At 42.7% G+C, this 21,791-nt stretch overlaps 1 protein-coding gene across 8 annotated transcripts in view; it reads right to left on the bottom strand.

The window, feature by feature from the left end:
* Positions 1-9,819: 9,819 nt before the first annotated feature.
* The window catches only part of SVIL (supervillin), a 234,524-nt gene continuing 222,552 nt past the window's right edge, over positions 9,820-21,791 (bottom strand). For 7 of the 8 annotated variants that reach the window (XM_036758584.1, XM_036758589.1, XM_036758588.1 and 4 more), the window contains 6 exons: positions 20,393-20,526; positions 18,986-19,141; positions 17,573-17,716; positions 16,142-16,263; positions 11,798-11,953; positions 9,820-10,814 (listed from right to left, as the gene is read on the bottom strand). In XM_036758584.1, the coding sequence (XP_036614479.1) occupies positions 10,728-10,814; positions 11,798-11,953; positions 16,142-16,263; positions 17,573-17,716; positions 18,986-19,141; positions 20,393-20,526 (799 nt within the window). In that variant the 3' untranslated portion in view covers positions 9,820-10,727. The remainder of the gene's footprint in view (positions 10,815-11,797; positions 11,954-16,141; positions 16,264-17,572; positions 17,717-18,985; positions 19,142-20,392; positions 20,527-21,791) is intronic. The other variant, XM_036758582.1, reaches the window with a different exon arrangement.

The following is a 21,791-nucleotide window of genomic DNA, read 5'->3' as shown; positions in this document are numbered from 1 at the left end:
ACGCCCAAAGGGCCACAGGAATGTTCATACCCTTTGACCCAGCAATGCCATTTCTAGGGCTGTATCCCAAAGAGGTCACACAAGCAGGAAAAGGACCCATTTGCACAAAAATATTTATAGCGGCTCTTTTTGTGGCATATAAGAATTGGAAATCAAAGGGATGCCCATCAATTGGGGAATGGATGAACAAGCTGTGGTATATGAAGGTAATGGAATACTTTTGTGCCATAAGAAATGGGGATGATATGGACTTCATAATAACCTGGAAAAACCTACACGACATAATGCTGAGTGAGCGGAGCAGAGCCAGGAGAACATTATACACAACCACAGATATATGGATTCTGTAAGGACCAACCCTAACAAACTTCACTCTCCTCAGCAACACAAGGTACAAAGACAACTCCAAAGGACTCATGATGGAGAATGCTATCTACATCCAGAGAAAGAATTATGAAGTATGAATGCAGATTGAGGCACACTTCATGCTAGCCTTCCCCCCCCCCTTTTTTTTCTTTTTCTCTCTTTTGTTTTTGTTTTTGGGTTGGTTTTTTTTTGGTCCTGTTTCTTCTTTTGCATGATTCGTTTCGTTGATCACAGTTCTTCTCCATAACTTGACCAGTGTGTAAATTAGTTCAATGCAAAGGAATACGTGGAAGGTATATGGGATTCCATGCCGTCTTGGGGAGGGAGGGGGGAGGGAGGGAAGAAAATCTGGAACTCAAAATTATGTAGAATCGAATGTTGTAAACTAAAAATTAAAATAAAAATAAATAAATAAATAAATGAAGTGGGATTATTTAAAAAAAACAACAAAAAAATAAAAATAAAAAACACTCTCCCCACAATGTCCCTTGAGATAGGTAGTACATATAAGTATTACTGGCCAAATTTTACAAATGAGGAAAATGAATCTCACAGAGGTTAATTAACTTGCTCAGGGTTACAGAGGGTAACTATCAAAGCCAGGACTTGAACCCTGGTCTGCTACCACCAAGACCAGTGCCCTTACCTCTGTATCATTTTGTTCAGTCATTTTCAGTCTCCTCTGATTCTTTGTGACCTCGTTTAGGGTTTTCTTGGCAAAGATACTTGCCATTTCCTTCTCCAGCTTATTTTACAGATGAGGAAACTGAGGCAAACAGGGTAAAGTGACTTGCCCAGGGTCACACAACTAGTGAGTGTCCGAGTCATCTGAGCTGTATAGAATACCATATGCTCCCAGTAGAAGGTAAATTTTTTGAGGGTAGAGGCTATCTCACTTTTTTATTTGTACTCCCAGCACTTCATACAATGTTTAGTACATAATAATCACATAATAATTACTTATTGGCTGATTGGTTGATTGAAGTGCTTCCTATGTGCTAGGCAGCTAAGTGGCTCAATGAATGGAGCCCTCGGCCTAGAGTCAAGAAGACCTGAATTCAAATCTAGTTTCAGACACTTCCTAGCTAATTACGGTGGCCAAGTCACTTCACCTTTGTTTGCCTTAATCCACCAGAGAAGCAAATGGCAAACCACTCCAGTATCTTTGCCAAGAAAACCCCATGGACAGCATTGGCGTGCCGTGGTCCACAGGGTCACCAAGAGTCAAACAACTAAACGACTGAACAACAATGTGCCAGGCACTGTATGAGTTGCTGGTGATACAAATAGAAAAGTGAAATAACCCCTGCCCTCAAGGTGCTTACATTCTAAAGTTGGGGAGAAGCAACAGGAATACATAAGTACACACGGACTATATGCAAAATTGAATCAAAGTAGATAAGGAGAAAGGCACTAGCAGCTAGGGATTAGAGAGGCTTCATGTGGAAAATAAAACTTGTACTGAGTCTTGAAGAAAACTAGGAATTCCAAGAAGTTTCAGCCCAGAGCAATGAAAAGAATAGTAGCTAACTTTGTATTGTTCTTTGTTTGCAGTGAGGAGTGAGTCCGATCTAGGAAGATGGGTGATGGAATCTCGTGGATCAACAACAGTAGGCAAAGCTCTATGTTGAAGGGAGTAAGGATCTGAAAAGACTGGAAAGGTAGGAAGGGACCAGATTATGAAGAAACCTACATGCTTGTTGACTGACTGATTAATAGAAGCAAGCAAGGGCAGAGGTCCATCCCTGACTTAGCAACTCTGTCACCAGCCAGGGGGAGACTGATGTTATAGCACATAAGACTTCAGGACTTTCATCTTTTCTGTCCTGCTGTACCAAACCCTGCCACACACCTCCCCCCCTCCACCTCTGTCTTTACTCCTCTAACCAGTGCCTGGCCAGCCTCAGAACTCCCAGCAAGTTCCTGATTTCCTGGCTTACTTTACCCTACAATGCTCATAAATTGTATTCATGATGGTATTCAAAAGTTAATAAAGGAAATGCTTCATTTGAGCCTCAGGAATACCACATGTGCATGATACACACGAGCCTAATGTATACACATAAACCTCTGCTTCACAGGAGACCATGGAAAATGGGGCCAAGAGCCTTGAACGAGGAGACAACCGTCTCAGGTGCTGATGTTGGCCCTACTTCTGACTCACTGGAAATGTCTTGAAGTGACCTTAATGCCTGTGTTTGTGTGGCACACTACACCTGAGAAGAGCCCAGTGCCGCCTCACAGACATGACCTCATCTCTCTTCACAACATCCCCGAGGGCTCAGGAGGGGCCAGATGTTGGTCAGGCCGGGAAGTGGGGAGACTGGGGTAGGGTGCAGGCAATAAAGTAGCCGCCAAGTTGGAAGAGTGAGTCAGAGGCATGGCACCAAGGTCCCCTGCCACTCACATTGGCACTGCTTCTATTTTCCACCAGACACAGCTGCCTAGCTGTGCCTTTGAGATGCCCAATAAATTCCTAAGAGGGGAGAGGATACACATGGGATGGATGATGTCTGGGTACCTGAAATTGGATTCAGGGCCTTGGTGAGGTCTCTTAGCCTTGGCCAATACATGGAAAGTTCTAAAATTATAATTCTGTGATCATGGCTGTGTAATCTGTGAAAATCTGTGCCTGCCTGATGATACATGCAATTGATTTACTCCTCCTGATTGGTTATTCAGTAGCTCAATAGGAGATACAGTGATTATGAACCCGTCCCAAATGGAGCTGATTAACTGTTGGCTAAATAGAATTGCGTACTTTTCATCTGCAGAGAGACTTACAGGCAACTAATTAAATCTAAAGTTATGAAATAACCTTCCCCTCCATCTTGTAGATGGCCTAGCTGGCTGCTAAGGCAGGTTCAATTAAGGAAAGCGAAGGGTGCTTTCAGGAAGGGGATGATCTGTAGTCCTGCAGCACGCACAAACCCTTTGCCAGTTTTACCTGCTCGGCTAAATTGTTGCTGGGCCTCTCACTGCAATGCAGAGGCCTCTGGGATGAAGCATTAACAGTGATTCAGCTGTCGGAGCTGTACTTCCCAGCTTAAGGTAAGAAGTGAGGAAGAGCCTTCTGTGAAAGACTGCAGCAGGATTTAATCACCTCTCCTGGAGCTAAGCCAGAAAAACAGAATCACGGCTCTCTTCTCCTCCAAAAAGCCAATCTGACGGGAAAATGACCCACTGGACCATAGGCACCCAAGCTGTCAGTTAGCAAAGCAGGGACTAGGTGGGGGAGGGGGGGTGTTGGCTTGCTCAGACACTTGTCTCACCCTTTAGTGACTTGGAGTAAAGGCCACTGCGCCCTGGGATGCAGCAGGCTTTGCTGGGGCTCTGTCTTCTGCCAGGGAGGTGGTGGTGGTGCAAACTGGAGCTGGCAGGCAAGTCCTCAGTCTACCAGGAGTGTGTAGCCCAGATGCAAGCACGGGGTAGGTTTGCTGGTGAGAAAACCTTGAACTCAAGATGAAGCCAATTGTGGGCATAATAAAGGGACACTCATTGTGGGTGTAGCAGGCGGAGATAAAGATGGCACTTAGGCTAACTGTCTGAATCCCCTTTAGTAGCACCCTTCCTAGAATGCAGCTTGGAATTTAAGTCTTTCGCAGCCTGGCCCCTTCCTACCTCTCCGATCTTCTGAAGCTTCCTCTTCTCCAGGTATTTACAATCCAGCAACACTGACTTTCTTGTTGTTTCTCACACACATCACTCCATCACACTCTGACTCAACCTTTTCCTATAAATGCTTTCCCTGTTCATCTCAAGACCCAGTTCAAAACCCACCTTCTGTAAGAGATCTTTCCTGGTTCTTGGCTCTCCCCAAAGCTAGCACCTTTCCCCGTATCCATCATGTGCGCATTATATATATGCATACATATATATGTGTGTGCGCACACATACACACATTTATGCGTATATAATGTATGTATACACATATATGTACATGTATTATATGTGCATATATGTATGTGTATGTGAGTGCATACATGTGCATATATGGCAGCTAGGTGGTATAGCGGATAGAGTAATGGGCCTGGAGTCAGGAAGACTTGAGTTCAAATCCTGCCTTAGACACTTACTAGATGTGTGACCCTGGGCAAGTCACTTAACCCTGTTTGCCTCAGATCCCTCATCTGTAAAATGAGCTGGAGAAGGAAATGGCAAACAACTCTAGTATCTTTGCCAAGAAAACCCCAAAATGGAGTCATGAAGAGCTGGACCCAACTGAAATGATTGAACAACAAAATATATACATATATAAAATATACACATATTATATATAATAGTTATAGTTTCTAAATAGAAATATATACCATATATAAATATATATACTATATATACACTATATAGAGTATACTATATATAGTATAGTATATATACTATATATATACTAAATATAAATATATACTATATCTAAGATACGTACATTCACATTTGTGTTTATATCTATGTATACAGAGACATAAGATATATAGTATCTGTAGCTATACATGTCTATAAATATGTGTTTAAATAGAAATATCTATAAATAAGCTGATGTAGGAGGCTCATCAATGGACACTTCCCACAGATTCTCCATTTGAATTTCTTACCCGACTTAACCTTACTTGGCTTGAGACTTGTTCTCTCTTCCCCAAATTTTGCAGACAAGGGCGTCTTTTTGGCCAATAATGCCATTATCAGCTCCCTTCCCAGACTCTCTTCCCTTTGCCACAGAGAGAGAAGTCACCATAACCCACCTTCTGGCTGTCCAATTAGTGAACACAGGATGTTACAGGCTTTTTACACACAACTAATGATATAGCTGACCAAGTCGGTTCCTAGCTCAGGGACAGCCACATGGCTACAGACCAGCCAGCCTCGCTGATGAGTTAACCTCAGACAAAGAGGTCAGAGAATCTGTAAAACTTCACTAAAAGAAGAGAAACAAAGGGTGAAACAATCTCCAAAAGGAGAGCAGATTCAAGTTCCAATTTTACTTTTCGCCCAAGTAGGGGATGGTCACAACTGGCAGGGCTGGGACAGGAAGGGAGCCACAAAGAAGCTGCTGTTGCTTCCCTGCCTTGCCTCCCTCACAGGTGTTGGTCTACGTGCCACACCAGAGTCAGGGGAGAGTCAGGATGGCATTCAGGATCAGCTGGCAGAGGCCATGCATCTCACAAGAGGGGGCTAGTGATGTGCAAATGATAGCAATGCCTAGCTAACTCTCTAGGCAGGGATTGGGCTGTTGGAGCCAGTATTTGGATGTCGCCTGAGAAGCCTAAGACAGCCTACTCACCCAATGGGCTGAAGGGCTTGGGAATCTCCTGTTACAATTCAAGTTGGTGCCTGGTTACTAGATGTTAAGTTGAATTTGAGTACCAAGTTTTGCAGCTGGTGGCCAGTCATCTTGAAGGCCAGCGCCCACTGTTCATTATTCCTCTGAGTAGAGTATGATTTGAAGAACAGGGTTTTTTTTTAATTTATTTTTCCCCAGTTACATGTAAAGACAATTTTTAACATTCATTTAAAAATTTTTAAGTTCTAAATTTTCTCCGTCTTCTCACCTCCTCCCTCCTTAAAACAGTTAAGAAATTTTATATAGGTTATAGATGTTCAGTCATGCAAAACATATTACCATATTAGTCATGTTGTGAAAGAAGATACAGACCCTAAAAAAACATGAAATAAAGATAGAATGTGAAAAATAGTATGCTTTCATCTGCATTCAGATGCTATCAGTTCTTTTTTCTGGAGATGGGTAGGATTTTTCATCATGAGTCCTTTGTCTTAGACCATTGTATTGCTGAGAAGAGCAAAGCCAATCATAGTTGATCATCACACAATGTTGCTGTTACTGTATACAATGTTCTCCTGGTTCTGCTCACTTCACTTTGCATCAGTTCATGTAAGTCTTTCCAGATTTTTCTGAAATCCCCCAGCTCATCACATCTTATAGCACAATAGTATTCTATTGCATTCGTATATCACAACCTGTTCAGCCATTTCCCAATTAATGGGCATCCCGTTGATTTCCAGTTCTTTGGCACCATAAAGAGAGTTGTTATAAATATTTTTGTACAAATAGGTCCTTTCTAACCCACTCCCACTTTTAAAAACATCTCTGTAGGATATAGACCTAGTAGTGGTATTGCTGGATCAAAGGGTATGCATAGTTATATAGAGCTCCAGAATGGTTAGGATAGTTCCCAACTCCACCAACAGTGCATTAGTGCACCAATTTTCCTTTGTGGCATAGGCCCTTTTGGCAATCTGGGGTTTTGGAGACCAGGCACTAAACGGGAGGACATTTATGGATAATATTGTAGTCATCTACTAAGGCGGGAAGCCCAGGTACTTGGAAATCAACACATTCATTCTAATGCTCAAGGGAAGAAGGTGACTATTGTTCTCAACCCGGTAGAGTGCAAATGAAAAGCCAGAAATCCTTTTGAAAGAATCCATACCATTTATCTGGTATGGATGTGATTATAGTCAAGACAGATCATAAAGGATAAGCCAAGAACCTGCTAGAATTAATGGAAAACTGAAGCTTCCAGGTTGGTGGACTGAGTTGTAACGTTGTCCATTCAACTTGAGGACTTAAACTTGGAGTATGGAAATGGCATAGCTAGCCAGGTCTCCTCAAATTAGACCAACCTGACACTAACACATTGTTGATGGAGTTGTGAACTGATCCCACCATTCTGGAGAACAATTTGGAACTATGCCCAAAGGGCTATAAAACTATGCATTCTTGACCCAGCAATACCACTTCTAGGTCTGTATCTCAAAGAGATCATAAAAATGGGAAAAGGATCAACATGTACAAAAAATATTTATAACAGCTCTTTTTGTGGTAGCAAAGAACTGGAAATTGAGGGGATGCCCATCAGTTGGGGAATAGCTGAACAAGTTGTGGTATGTGAATGTAATCGAACACTATTGTGCTATAAGAAATGATGACAGGCAGACTTCAGAAAAACCTGGAAAGACTTGAATGAACTGATGCTGAGTGAAATGAGCAGAACTGAGAGAACACTGTACACAGTAACAGTCACAATATGCAATAAATAAACAAGAGATAGCCTTATCTCATCTCAGCAATGTAATGATCTAAGACAGCTCCAAAGGACTCATGATGGAAAATGCAATCCATGTCTGGAAAAGGAACCATGGAGTGTGAATGCGGATGGAATCATATTATTTGCTCTCTTTTTGTTTTGGTTTCTTCTTTCTCATGGTTTCTCCCACTGATTCTAATTCTTCTTTACAACATGACTAATGTGAAAAAGGTTCAATATGAATGTATATGTAGATGCTCTATCAAATTACACATTATCTTGAGGAGGAGGGAAGAAAAAGATGGGGAGAAAATTTGGAACTTAAAATCTTATGGAAGTGAATGTTGAAAACTAAAAATAAATAAATTTTAAAAATTAGACCATCCTGGTGGGGGCTTTGTATTTGTTTAGATATAGTAGTAATTTAATCAATAAACATTAATTAAGTGCTTACTCTGGGTCAGGCACTAGGCTAAGAACTGGGGGTACAAAAAGAGACAAAAAACAGTCCTTGCCCTCAAGGAGCTTACAATTAATTCCTAAAACAGCAGATACTCCCTTGTTAAAATCATGTACACAAAATAGTCTTGGTGTCTGGGATGCATTTCTGTTTTGGTGTTTGTGAAGAATGAGGCTGAGGGATGAAAACGGAATAGGATGAAGAGTAATAAAGGCAACTTGAGGAACAGGGGAAAATAGCAGTTCTGTTACTCCTTCTTAATCTGGCCATGGGGACCTAAGGGATTTGGAAGAGACAAGTGTGCAAATGCCCTCCCCAGTGAGTCAAGATCTTTCCCATTTTTATGTTGCATGTGAGAGGACCGAGTAAAAAGAATTCTACTCCCCATCCCCAGAAGTTATTTTGAAATAAACTAGCCAAATGCTTAGAATACATACAAAGTCTGATCTCCAGAAAGACCTCACTCAGCAACTTTAATGGAGATGCCAATCCCCAAATGTCCATTGGCCCTTTGATCTTTGAAGGAAGGGTTCTTAGCTCCAAAGAAATACCAGTGACGATGACAGTCGATCAAAGTGCTCTCCTCTAAATACACTTGCTCTGGGGATGACTACAAGCCAAGACAGGGAGGTAAGTCGGGGGCTGACGTGTTATAATTGGCTAAATTTTCAGGATTTGCCAAATTCAGCAAGTGATGCTCTTTGTGGGTGGCTGGGACCTTTCACAGCAGTGCAGAGTAATAAATAGCAACTAAGGAAAGGATGAGTATCAGTGGGAAATAGAAAAATAAGCCCCACAGGTGGAACGCCTGCTTACGTCCTTTACAAACTGCTTAGACAGAAGCCAGCCTAATAAGCTAACTAGCGCAACACCAGTACTTCTAACTCTAATTTCCCCCAAAAGTCAAATTTCACTATTTTGGAATCCATGATTCCTTTTGTACTACTTATGAAGAGAAGGTTTGGGAAGCAAACTGACAGTGAGAATGAAAGGGAGGGAAGGAAGGCAGAAATGGAGTGAGGGAAGGAGAGGAAGGCAGAAAGAAAAGGAGGGATAGAAAAGAAAAAAGGAAGGAAAGGTGGGGGAAGGAATGAAGGAAAGAAGGAAGAAAAGGTGAAGGAAGGAAGGGAAAGGGAGAGGGAGAAAGGAAAGAAGGGAAGGGTAAAAAGGAAGAAAATGGAGAGACAGAGGAAGAAGGGAAGAGAAAGAGCAGGGAATATTCAACACTCAGAGTTTCTTGGTTCCCTTCTCTTCCTCCCTCTCTGATGCCTTCTCTTCCTACTTTTAGCTATGGGCCTCAAGTCCTTAACCTTCTGTTCTTCACATTCATTTCTTTGAAGAGCTTAAAAAGAGTCCCAGCTTCAACTATCATCTCAGTGTGGATGATATTCTAATTTAAACATTTCCTGTCCTCTCTCCTATTTCATATTCCTTGTTGCATTATTATCATTATGCATATATCTGTAACACATTTACATTTATTTTAGTTTGACCTATACAATGTCCCTGTGAGGTGGACAAGGAAAGTATTATTTTCCCCATTTTGATGAGGAGAAACAGAGGCTCAGAAATGACCCTGCTCCCAGGGTCACACAGCTGGCAAATCATGGAACCCAGATCATTATTGTTTCACAGTGTCTGTGCAGTGAGGCAAAAAGGTCACGATCTGGTTATGTCTGAGCACAGGTCGGCCCATGCTAATGCTGTGGGTGCTTATGGAACACCTAGGATATAAGAGCTGGCGTTAACCGGCTAACCTGATAAACCCGTATAACCATCCCGGAATGTTCTTAGAAAACTGCGGTAAAATCTCTCTCCCCCCTCACCACGTTGTTCTGTGCCAGGTGCCCGAAGGCAAAGTGAAGCTCTGTGGGATGTTGGTATCCTAGGACACTTACACACAGGGAAGGACATTTCAAAGAGTACATGCTTGGAATTAAACAAAGACCAAAGGACTCATTGCCAAAGTTTTATTCTGAAGCTCTTACTTTGGAATCTTATATCACAAAAAGATGTGTTTACAAGTATTATAAATTGAGATGTTTTTTTTAACTTCTTGTCATCGTAAAGTAAAATTTTAGATACTGTTCCAAACCATCTTCAAAAGGGCAGACCCAAACTTTTCTGTATATAAACTGTACACAAAACAAGGCACTATACATTTGTTGTTTGTTTTTGGATGTTAAGGTATGAAGGTCGCAGAGTTTCTCAAGAGTCCCCAGCCATAAGTACAAAGGTTTTGTTCCTTTCAGCCCAGGCAGCGGTCCTTAGAACAGCCTCTTGCCCGTTGCCAAAGGAAACGTTTCAGAATGTGTATAAGATACATATACTGGTGGTATAGATAATTCAGTAGAAGCAACTCCATCTACTTCTTGGTATTGTTTTGACACCAAAAAAATTTTTTTTAAAGTGAATACATATTGCTTTGTTAAATACATACTTGAACTATACGGTGTTTATATAAATATATATATATTTTTAATAATCCACAAGCTAACAAAATAACACTTTACAAAGAGAGCGTCTTCAAAAATGAATAGGCAAAGGCTGGAGGGAGCCAGAGGAGGACTTGGCAGCAGCTATGAGGGGCTACTGCTCTCAAGTGGACAGGAGAGCCAAGTTTACAAACAGGAAGTACCCTCTGAGGAAGGGGGGAGAAAGTTTCCGGAGAGTTCTCTTACACATTTACAAAATTACACAACTCCAGCTCAGGCAGTATCTAATAACTTCAAATCGTTTCTACTTTGACTTTTCAAAATTTGTAGACCAGTCCAAAGAGATGTCCATCTTCCCAGCCCAATGGTATTGAAAGTGACAACAGAGATTTCATTGGCCTCATCTTCCACTGGTGGCATGGATGCTTAGAAAAGCCCTTTTGCTTTCTTAAGGTTCACCTGTTTCCAAGATGGCAGCATGCTATATTCTTCTCTGGTCATGTCTAGTGCAACCTGAAAGAAGGAAAAACAAAAAAACCACCCCAGAGTAAGAAAACTTTGTCTGGTGCTGAAGTAGGCTATTCCCTCTTGTACCCCAGGTTTGCAACCCCAGTGTTACCCTCAAAGCTTCTCTCTTCCTCGGCCCATGGTTGTCAAATATCGTCATTTCTACCTCTACAACTTCTCTCCATTTGGTCCCCTTCTACCTTCCCCAATACAGTCCCTCACTGACTCTTGCCCAGACTATTATTGCAAGAAGCTGCTACTCGGCCAAGTTCTCTTCCTTCCTCTCTTCTCCAGGCTTCCTCCCACTATAGTCCATCAACTGTGTAGCTACTAAAGTGATTTTCCTAAAGCAGAGTTCTGACCACATCTCCCTCCCCCTCAGTGAACTTTGATGGCTCTGTACTACCTTTGGAATCAGACACAAATGCCCGCATTTGGCATTTAAAATTTCAAAATATAGCCCTCGACGACCCTTTCTGCCTTATTGTCCATGACTCCCCTCTGCACGTGCACTGGACCAACAAAACTAGCCTTCCCCCAGCTACAAGGTATCTCTGTGTATGCATATGTTCTCTCTTCTGTTAAGCTCATTGAGAGCAGAGACCGTTTCATGTTTGTCTTGGTATCTCCAGGGCCAAGCACTGTTGCTGGTATTTTGTTGGTTGTTGTTCAGTCATTTTCCAGTTGTGTCCAACTCTTCATGATCCCATTTGGGGTTTTCTTGGCAGAGACACTGGAGTGGTTTGCCATTTGTCACTTTACAGATGAGGAAACCGAGGCAAACCAGGTGAAGTGACTTGCCCAGGATCACACGGCTAGTAAGCGCCTAAGGCCAGATTTGAACTCAGGAAGAGGATTCTTCCTGTCTCTGGGCCCAGTACTACATGCACGATGGTGCCATCAAGCTGCCTACAGGCACTTAGTATATACCTAACAAATGCTTGTTGATTGACTCAACTGCTAGCCTACCTACCCCCTAAACCACTTACTTCAAAGTCTTCATCAGTAAGGTAAATTTCAAGCTTCAGAGGGTCGACTCCTTCGGGGAGGGGTCTGGCTAAGAGATCAGCCAGTGGATAAACGGTTTTACAAAGCTTGGCTAACACGTCTTCCACAAGGATAATCTGGTTAGAGACTTCTGCATCCTGGAGAAGAAGTGGGGAATGAAGAAAATGTTTTTGAGTATAAGAAAGAGCAAGAACCAAGAAACAAAGCTTAAAATAGCTTCAGAGACCACCCTATGGGCAAGGGGGGACACCAAGTGCCCCCATCAACTCCTTTGTCTTATTGGCCCTGAGACCCCACATCAGTAGTCCAACTTGGGAATGGAGGAAAACTGTAGGAATTCCAGGAAAGACAGTGTGGTATAGTTCTGATTTCAGCTAGGTTAACCCCACACACACATACACATACATGAAAATCACGTGTATATATATTCATGATTATATACATATGTATATGTATGTATATACATACACAGACATACATACATGTATACATATATATGTGTATATATGTGTGTGAGTATGTATATATGGAAAGCGAGAAAGATATGATTGGAGAGAAAAATGCCACTGGATTATGCCATGTGGAGGTCCTGGTGGGGTGGGAATAGCTTTCATTTTATAGAACATTTTGAGGGGTGAGGGGGAGGGGAAGGGATTGGCTGTGATTTCGTTGGTATAGAGAACTCCTTCTACCATTGCCAAAGGCCACCTCTCATTTGCCTGGGGCACTGAGAGATTAAATGATGTGTCCAGCATCATACAAAGTCAGAACCAGAAATTGAATGTGAGTTCCCTGACTCTCAGGCTGACCCTCTATCCAGGATATTTTCCACCAACCCCTGCAGTTTCAAAAAGCAGACCAATGAGTTCTCCTGAGAAAGAACTTGCAATGGCAGAGGGGTACAAGACAGCAAACACTGTAGTTTTGCTGCCTATGTTCATCGTCAACTGGCCAAGAGTTGCTGCGGCCACAGCCACTGCTGGGAAGTGCCTATGTACCTTCTGAGTGGTGGCAGCAGCTAGTGGTATGGGAGAGCTGAGGAAGAGCAGCGTGGGACCTGGAGGGAGAGGACCTGGGTTTGAATCCCATCTCTGGAACTTATTAACTGTGAGACCTGTGTCTGGCAAGGCAAATGACAATAAATGACATTTGTTTGATGCCTTTAAAAGTTTTCCAAGGCTGGAATCAAGATGGCAGAGAGAAGCCAGGAAATTGCCTGAGCTTTCCCCAGTTTCCCTTGGAAACAACATTAAATTAAGCCTTTAAATGGATTCTGGAGCAACAGAACCCAGAAAAAGACAGAGTGAAACAACTTCCCAGCTTAAGATAACTCAGAAGGATTTTAGGAAAGGTCTGTCTCAGTCGGGTAAAACGGAAGCGTAGCCCAGCGCAGACCGTGTCTGGGCAAGCCAGTGGGAGTCTCTTAGCCACAGCACAGATCAGCAACCAGGCTCCTTGTTCCTGGCTCAGCAGGCTGAACAGGCCAGCTGTGAGGCCTCCAGCCCCAGTGCAGAAGGCAAACTGCCAGCCTGGAAATCTTGGCATAACAGGCACGACTAGGCTAGGCATAGTGGGCAAGCCACCAACACCTGAAACCTCAGCACAGAAAGGCAGTGACCAGACTCCTGGCCCCCAGTGCAATAAGCTTGGGACAGTGTTCCCTGGGCCCCAGGAGCAGAGCTCAACTTTAAAAGTCATGAAATAGGCTAAAAAATGAGCAAAACCCAGAAAAGAGCCCTGACCATAAAAACCTACTACGGCAATTTGAACTATGCCCAAGGGCTATAAAACTGTGTATACCCTTTGACCCAACAATACCACTTCTAGTTCTGTATCCCAAAGAGATCATAAAAAAGGGAAAAGGACACATGTACAAAAATATTTATAGCAGCCCTTTTTGGTGGCAAAGAATTGGAAATCAAGGGGAAGTATGCATAGAATAATTAAAAATAAGAAGCGGGTATTACAGGCACACTATTATCTCCATCTTACTGAGGAGGAAACTGAAGGTCAGACTGGTTAAGTGCTTTGACCGTGGCTCACACAGCTGGTCAGGACCTGTTTGGCTCTCAGTTTTCTCATCTGTAAACTAGAAGAGGTGGAGGGTGAATGGAGGGTGAAGATCTCAAGGTCTGTTTTAGCTCTAAATCCTCAGCCTGGCCACTTCCCTCAAGCCCTAGTGCCTATTTTATCCAAATTGGGGTACAAAGATGGTTAAACTGAGCTCAGGCATCTGGGTGCTGCCAAAAGCCAGAGGCCAGGACACCATAGGCAGTGGCAGGCAAGGCTAGGGCTGCCTCGATGTCACCTGACTCTCCACCTGGTCTGCAACTTTTACTGACAGTCTGGACCAGGCAGTAAGAGATGGGGATCCAAGGAGTGCTTGTCATCATTACCTTGTCTACAAGATCAGCACACATTAACATAATTTAATACAACGATGTAAACGCAGTTTTATACTTGGGGACTGAATCTGAAGTGAAAACCGAAGACTGTCACATGCAAATACAAAGTTGCCTTGGAGCACCTTTTTGGAGCTCTTTCCTCTGTCCTCAACTCTCCAGTTATCTTCATGTCCCCTCCTCCCCATGGTGCTTGACAGCCATCCTTTCTAATGATGGTTCCCTTACTCAGTACCTGTGTCTCCCATGAGTTTTTTGACTCTTTGCTTTGGCCACCAACCTCTCTCTACACTTCCCCCTGCTGACTTTTTTTCTGGATGATGAAGAACTGGAAACTAAGAGGTGTCCATCCATTGGGGACTGGTTGTACCAAGTATGGTACATGAATCTAATAGGATACATGCTGGATGGAGGGTCAGCCTGAGAGCCAGGGAGATGTATCCAATTTCTGTTTCTGACTTTGGGTGATGCTGGACATGTCACGTAATAGAATATTGTTGTGCTGGGAGCAAGGATGAAGGGTCTGTTAAGAGACTTGGGAACATTTGTATGAAATGATGGGGAATGATGAGAGCAGAACCAAAAGAATAACAATACCGCAAGGACAAACATCTTTGAAAGACATCAGAATTCTGGTCAATGCAGAGACTAACCACGATTCCAGGGGACTAATGATACCTACTGACGGGGAGGTAAGGGGCGCAGGCTACAGAACGAGCACTTGTTTTTGGAAAAAGTGGGAAAGTGGGAATTTGTTTTGTTCAACTATGTATAATTGTTTACAAAGATGTGTTTTTTTTTAATTGGGGGAGGGCATGTGGGGAGAAAAAATAAATGTTTACAATTTGAAAAACTACTTTAAATGTTAAAGTCAAGGGTAAAAAAAAATAAAGTCAACAGTACATAAAAATCAAACAAAATACTTTCTCTACTGACTCAATCTAATTCTTCCCAAGAGGAGGCCTACGGGTACAGAGACCAATGTCACAGATTTTCCAGGGAAGTCCTGATTTCAGGTATTTTGTTCCATTCACAAAGCACGTAAAGATGCCTTTGTCAGACTAAATGTCCTGACATTTTGTTTGGAAGATATGGTGACTATATCCATGGCCATCTTGCAGAAAGTTAGAGAGAAAACTCAACAGAGTAATTGGTATTTTCAGCTGGGATCAGCATTCTCCTAGAGGGGACCCTTGAGGGAACAGGATTGGATTCTCAACTCATCACTTCTATGTTTGATTTGGAGTAAACTGATGCATCTTATATGTCGCCAGTCTCCTTCAAAGTATATTATCTCCCTCATTCAGAACATAAGTGCCTTGCGGGCAGGAACTATCTTTGCTTTTGCATTTTTATCTTTAGGGTTAGCTACAGTGTTTGGCATACAGTAGGAGTGTAATAAATGCTTTTTGTTTCATCCATCCATCCATCCATTCCTTCCTTCCTGTGGAAATGTCTGGTTGTTGAAAAAGCCACCACGCTTCCTAGAGAGCCTCATTTTCATGTTTAATGATTTGGGAATGAAACAGCAAGGTTTGGAAAACATGAAAGGAGGTTCATTCTTGTAGAACTAGGCTTTGTTTTTTTTTAATTTTGACAAGCAGGTGAAAGGAAACTTAATATTCAATAGAATCTATATAAATTTTAAAAATAATCAGGCTCTCTGGGTGGTGGGGAGCTGGAAAACATTTGGAAATGAAGGTGATAACAAAAGATGTCAATGCTTTTTTAAAAAATCAATTATTTGGTACCATCACTACTGCCCCTGGAAACAACAACTGTCATCACTAAAAAACGGGCCTGGGCCTCCTCTCTTTGAACTAAAAATTCACCCCTTACTCTTCACACTTCACCATTCCCAACCTCCTCCCCTCGCTTCCCCGAATAACATATCAAACACTCATCAGTGGAAGGCAGACACACCATTTCTGTGATTTCAGCAATGTCTTCTCTATGTTCCCAACTGGGAAACATATTGGTGAAGGTCAGAGGTTCTAAACCAGCATGAAGAAGGTAGGACTTGGGGGGTTTCTTGACATTTTTTCCTGTCGTCATGACAAAAAACATAAATGTTAACAGAAACTTAACAGGGTAAAAAAAATGCTTATTTAGTATTTTACTCTCAATCATTGTTGGTCATTAATCAAATATTTAAGGGGAAAGTTAACATCAGATAAGGATTCCCACCAAATGGTCAGTGCTGTGCACTTTACTGCTAATTATCAAAACACGGTCTGCTTATGTCTCCCCCTTTTTTGCCCCACAATGCCCAACATGTTGTTGGGCCTGATGGAGCTATGAAAGGGAGAAGGCATCTCTGTTACATTCTCCTGTGCCTTCATAAATCTGTAAAGGGTTTCCTGTTATCCTGACTTTGGCCCTCAGGCTAAAGCTGTCTACTGAAGGCCTAAGCTAATGAAAAATTCTGCACCGTTCTCTAGTACCTGAAACAGTGATCATCAGATGAGTTTGTTCCTTGGGATGAGAACCTATCACAATGAACAATGATGAAAAGATTCACTTCAAAAAGGGTCTTTGATCTTATCTACAAAGACCACCTCTTTTCCACCTCTACATGAAGGACAGGGAAATGTGAGACACACCCTACACCTTAGGTGGTTCAGCATACAGAGCACCAGATCTTGGGTCAAGAAAACCTGAGTTCAAATGTGACTCCAGACAGTAACTGTGTGACCCCGGGCAAGTAACAACTCCTCTGCCTCAGTTTCCACATCTACAAAATAGGACACTAATATCATACAACTCTATCCTCTACCATATATATATAACCTCTACTCAGGGTTGTAGTGAGGATGGAATGAGATATTTGTGAAGTGCTTTGCAAACCTTGGCACTCTACTTAAATAATACTCTTATTGTCATTAGTATCTGACAGTTTAATTGTCACATAGGATGACTGAATCCTGAGAGCAGGATTTAGAACACTTTACAATATGCATTTGGACCTCTACTATTGCAAGCTGGATGCCCTCATTCCACACAAGAATAAAATTGAGATTCACAATCATTCTGGAAATCTGAAAATCTCTACTCTCAAAAGAAATAAGCCTAAAAAATGTAAAAGCAAAACCAGTTTTTCATAAACTGCCAGAGCTTATCAACATTCTGACAGATTTACACTCAAAGGCAGTGAATAAGACAGGGAAGAAGTTGAAGCTATGGACTGGAACCAAAGTTGTCTAGAGCTGTCTTGGAGTATTAGCCTTGGTTGTGAGGGCTAAAATGACAAACACTCCAGTCTGATATGCCTGAGTGGATCCCGATCACCTCCCCCTTGTCCCATTTCACAGCTGAAGGTGTTTCTACACAGCGTTGTTTCAGAGATGGGCTTACCTTTGCAGTACCGAAGCACGGTCTCCATGGCACACTTTCGGTCATTGGCCCAGCGGATCCTGGCAGAGCCTGCTATCTTGTTCTCAATTGGCCACCACCCTTGCCAGAGATACACTTCGTGGTGGTTGTCAACAAGGAAAAGTGCTGTGGAGAGGAAGGCAAAAAGTCACCTACTACATTTTCCAGGACAGAATGGGTTTGCCTTCCTCTCAAAATATACGATGGTTGGGAAGGCAAAGAGGATCCCTTTGGTAGTCACCTACAAAGAAAACATGGCTATGGGAAGTGTCCTCATGATAGGGTCCAGCTTATGCAGGGGTCAGGTCACTAGGAGGCAATCTATCATTGTCCACCATATTGCCTCTGCTCTTTTTCTTCTTTCTTCACCTGGTCTCCTACTCCCCTTCTTTTCTAACTATGCTTTAGGCCTGCCAGTGGGAATCATGAGCATTGCCAGTCTTCACTGACGACATTCAGGTTGAAGGAGTTGCTGACTCCAGTTCTAATACATGACAGGGCCAATACGATTTATATTCTGGGTTACGCTTAGCAGTCTTTTTTTTTTTCCTTTTTAAACAAGATTGAGACCACGAGAGAGCCAAAGATGTATTTTCAAAAAACATTTTTTATCCTGCCCATCCCCTCTTTGCCAAGTTCTCCTCTCCTTTGCCCTCCTCTATCCCTTCAATTAACATGTCATTAACTAATAACTTTGCCTTTTATTTTGCATACAAAGGAGAGAGCTAATTCTTGTTAGTTCTGCTCTCTGGGGATCTGAGTATAGCACCCTCAGGATGCTAGGATCATAGGTGTAGGGCTAGAATGGACCACAGAGGTCATCTAGACTTCCCCTCTTATTAGCCCAGACTGGTGAAGTGACTTGCCCAAAATCACACAATGAGGATGGGGCAAAGGTAAAATTTGAACCCAGATCCTCTGACTTCATGTCTAACATACTCTGTGACTGGCTCACTTAGAACTTAGTCTTCCCTGAGATTTAGTTTTTGCTTTTCTTTTATTTTTAGCGCTCTCTCCTAGGTCCAGAAGAAAAGGAGAATGGACACGGTAGGGTGTACAGTCTTTCTCTTTTCTGGATGCCCAGTCCCAATCAGGATTGTGAGGGTCCCTTCCACTCACCTTCTATAGAGGTTCAATTTGTTAATGCTTCTGAAGGGTGGAGTGTGTGTCTGTTTATGAATGTATGTTTGGGGAATGGGAGTGGAGAGGCAGGCATGAGGCAGGGATCAGGGTAAAAGAAGTCCCATCCTGCCACTTATAGGAGAATAGGACTATCCTAGTTCCAACCAGATCCCAGGAATTTACACCTGATGGCTCAGTGCCCAGGCAGCTAGCTGTGTTTTTTTTCTTGCCTATTGCTGTTGAGAAACAGTCATAGCACTCAGATTATCCTACCTGGTTGTGGGGCACTGTACAGGTCTTCTTGTAGGAAGGGCATGGAATTGACCACAGAAGGATCCCGGGCAGGATACATGAATTCGGTGGCTGAGAAATCTCCAGATGAACTACTGAGGATGAACAGGCGGGGCGTGAAATTAAACTTTCCAGGATCTTTGAAAGAAAAAGAACAGCAAAAGGACTAAAGACAAGAGACAGACATTGACCATTTCTAATTAACTGTGGCTAAAGAAAGAAACAGTCACATTTCTACCAATTATATAATTGGGGGTTTTAGAAATGAGAGTGACATGACTTTTGGAGTCTTGTAATGGGGATAATGGTGGGTCTGACCTTCAGACTTGTACTTGTATAACTGGCACATATATAGTTCTTTTGGAAGTTTCCAAAGTGCCAGGCATGGTGGTGCGTGCTGATAATCCCAGACATTAGGAAGGTGAGTCTGGTAGTTCTGAGCTTCAGACAGCAATACAAATTGGGTGCCTGCACTAAGATGGGTATCAGCATGGTGAGCCCCTGTGAGTGAGGTCAGGGGGACACCAGAAGGACTGCCTGAGGAGGGGGTAACTGGCCCAGGCTGGTAGGTCAAAGCTATCAGTAGCAGAATTTAGGCTGTGAGAAACCCCTACATTCCAGCCTGGGCAAGAGCGGGAGATGCAGTCTTTAAAATAAAAAAAATAAAAAATAAAATAAAATAAAATGTTTCCAAAGTGATTTACATCTCCTTTGAGCCTCAATACCCTGTAAGGTAGTTACTACAGGTATTATTGTGCCCATCTTGAGAAATGAGTAAACTAGGGCTCGTGAAGATTCCCAGGCTGGATTTGAATTCAGCTCCTTCTGAATCCATGTCTGATGCTCTAACTACTAAAGTTGACTCTTTTGTGATATGGCTGATGTTCTTGAAAAGTTATGAAATTATCATCTGAGCAGGTGGGAAAAGCTCCACAAACAGGTTCTTTGGCCAAGTTTAGTAAGCAAGCCTTGGTAGGGCACCAGGAGCTAGTGGTCCTTGAAGGCTCAGGGCACAGAAAACTCTCAGTCTATTCAAGCACTTGAGGGCATCAAGGGAGCAGCTGAGAGATGAGGGGGAGGAAATGGGGCAGGGCTGAGAGAAAGTACCAGGAGCAGGAGTTTCTTCGGGTCAGCTACTTCACTCTGCTTTATCACAGAATGCTACTCAAGCTTTCCTCACTTTTCTCACAATTAATGAAATTGCTAGCACTCAGCCCTTAGTGAATCAGCACAACACTTGGCACATGACAGGTATGACAATGCTGCTGCTGCTGCTACTGACTACCATTTGTCTGCTGCACAGAGCATCTCTTACAACAAGCCTGAGAGGTAGGCAGAGGAAGGCTAACTCTGCCCAGTTTACGGACATGGGTGCTGAGGATGCGCTACCTTGTAGCATGCAGTCATATGCCTTCCGATCTTTCCTTCCTAATGCATCCCAGAATCCCAATGGCTCCGATCCTTCATCACACTCATGTATCGTCACGTTGCTGCTACTATGCAATCCCGCTTCCAGTGGACATCTGTGGGGAGAAGATCCAACACGATCTCGTACATACCTTGATACACAGATCAACAGCCCGAATGAACCCTAAGGCTTGGTTTGACCACACCCTGGTCAGTCGTATGATCCAGTTTTCCCTGATGAAAGCAATCACTGATCTATTTTGGGCTCTCACTGGCTCTTGGTAACGATGGCTGAAAACCTCTGGGAGTCTTTGGAGTATTTTATTCAAACCCTTTTCATGATGATTCTCCAGGTGGCACTCATTTTTGATCACTTTCACCATGAGATAGGGTTTTAAGACACAGAAAGGTGTTAAAGGGAAATGTTTAGGAAAAACATGTTTCATTGCATGTGATACCTTGAAAGAACAACGGCTTTAATCCTTCCCACCAGACCTGTCCCATGTAAAGCTAAGCTGCTTAGGTGTTCTTGGAAGAAGGAGGCAGATCAGGGTAGTCTGGAAGCCTCCCCACTATGCTTTGGTCTGTCAAATCCTCAGGGCCCCTCAGCAGGTGACCGTGACTCAGCCTATTTGATCCTTATTTGGAATCAATCCTAATTGCCTTGCCTCTGTTCTCTTCGCCAGAGAAAGCAATTTTTTTTTTCTTGGAAAGGGTTCATCTTACTGCCTGACAAATAAAGTGGTTGCCTCATACTCTCCAGTGGGTGAAATACCTTCATTGCTTTGCTGTCTGGGAAAAGCTAGACATTTTAAGGGCGTGAATAAAAATCTCAGAAAGGGATCCTTTAACCTCATTAAAAAAATAGATCTCTGGTGTTGGAAGTCAGGGGCTACCTGAGACTGAAAAAAAGGAGGACATCTAAATGCAAAAGTACCTTGTGCAAAAGACCAGGCCCAAGTCAAATGGCTAATCCTCAGAAAATGTTTATTCTTTGTAAGTTTAGAGTGGGAGTTCTTAACCTCTTTTTGTGTCATGGAACCTTTTGGAAGTCTGGTGAGGCATACGGACTGCTTCAAAAACTACAAGAACTACTATAAGTACTACCACAAGTACTACAAGTACTACTACTACCACAACTACCACTACTACTACCACTACTACAGTTTACTATATGCCAGGCACTGTGCTAAGCACTTTATAATTATCTCATTTGATCCTCATAATCACCCTGGAAGATAGGTGCTATTACCCCGACTCTACACATGAGGAGCCTAAGGCAAACAGAGGTTAAGCACCTTGCCCAGGCTCACAAAGCTAGCAAGTGAGGCTGGATTTGATCTCTGGTCCACTGTACCACCTGGCTGCCCAATATTATTCT

The sequence above is a fragment of the Trichosurus vulpecula genome, chromosome 5 (assembly GCF_011100635.1).
Source record: "Trichosurus vulpecula isolate mTriVul1 chromosome 5, mTriVul1.pri, whole genome shotgun sequence".
Taxonomy (NCBI): domain Eukaryota; kingdom Metazoa; phylum Chordata; class Mammalia; order Diprotodontia; family Phalangeridae; genus Trichosurus; species Trichosurus vulpecula.
The sequence above is the reverse complement of the archived record's forward strand: the minus strand, read 5'-3'. Positions and strand labels throughout refer to the sequence as shown.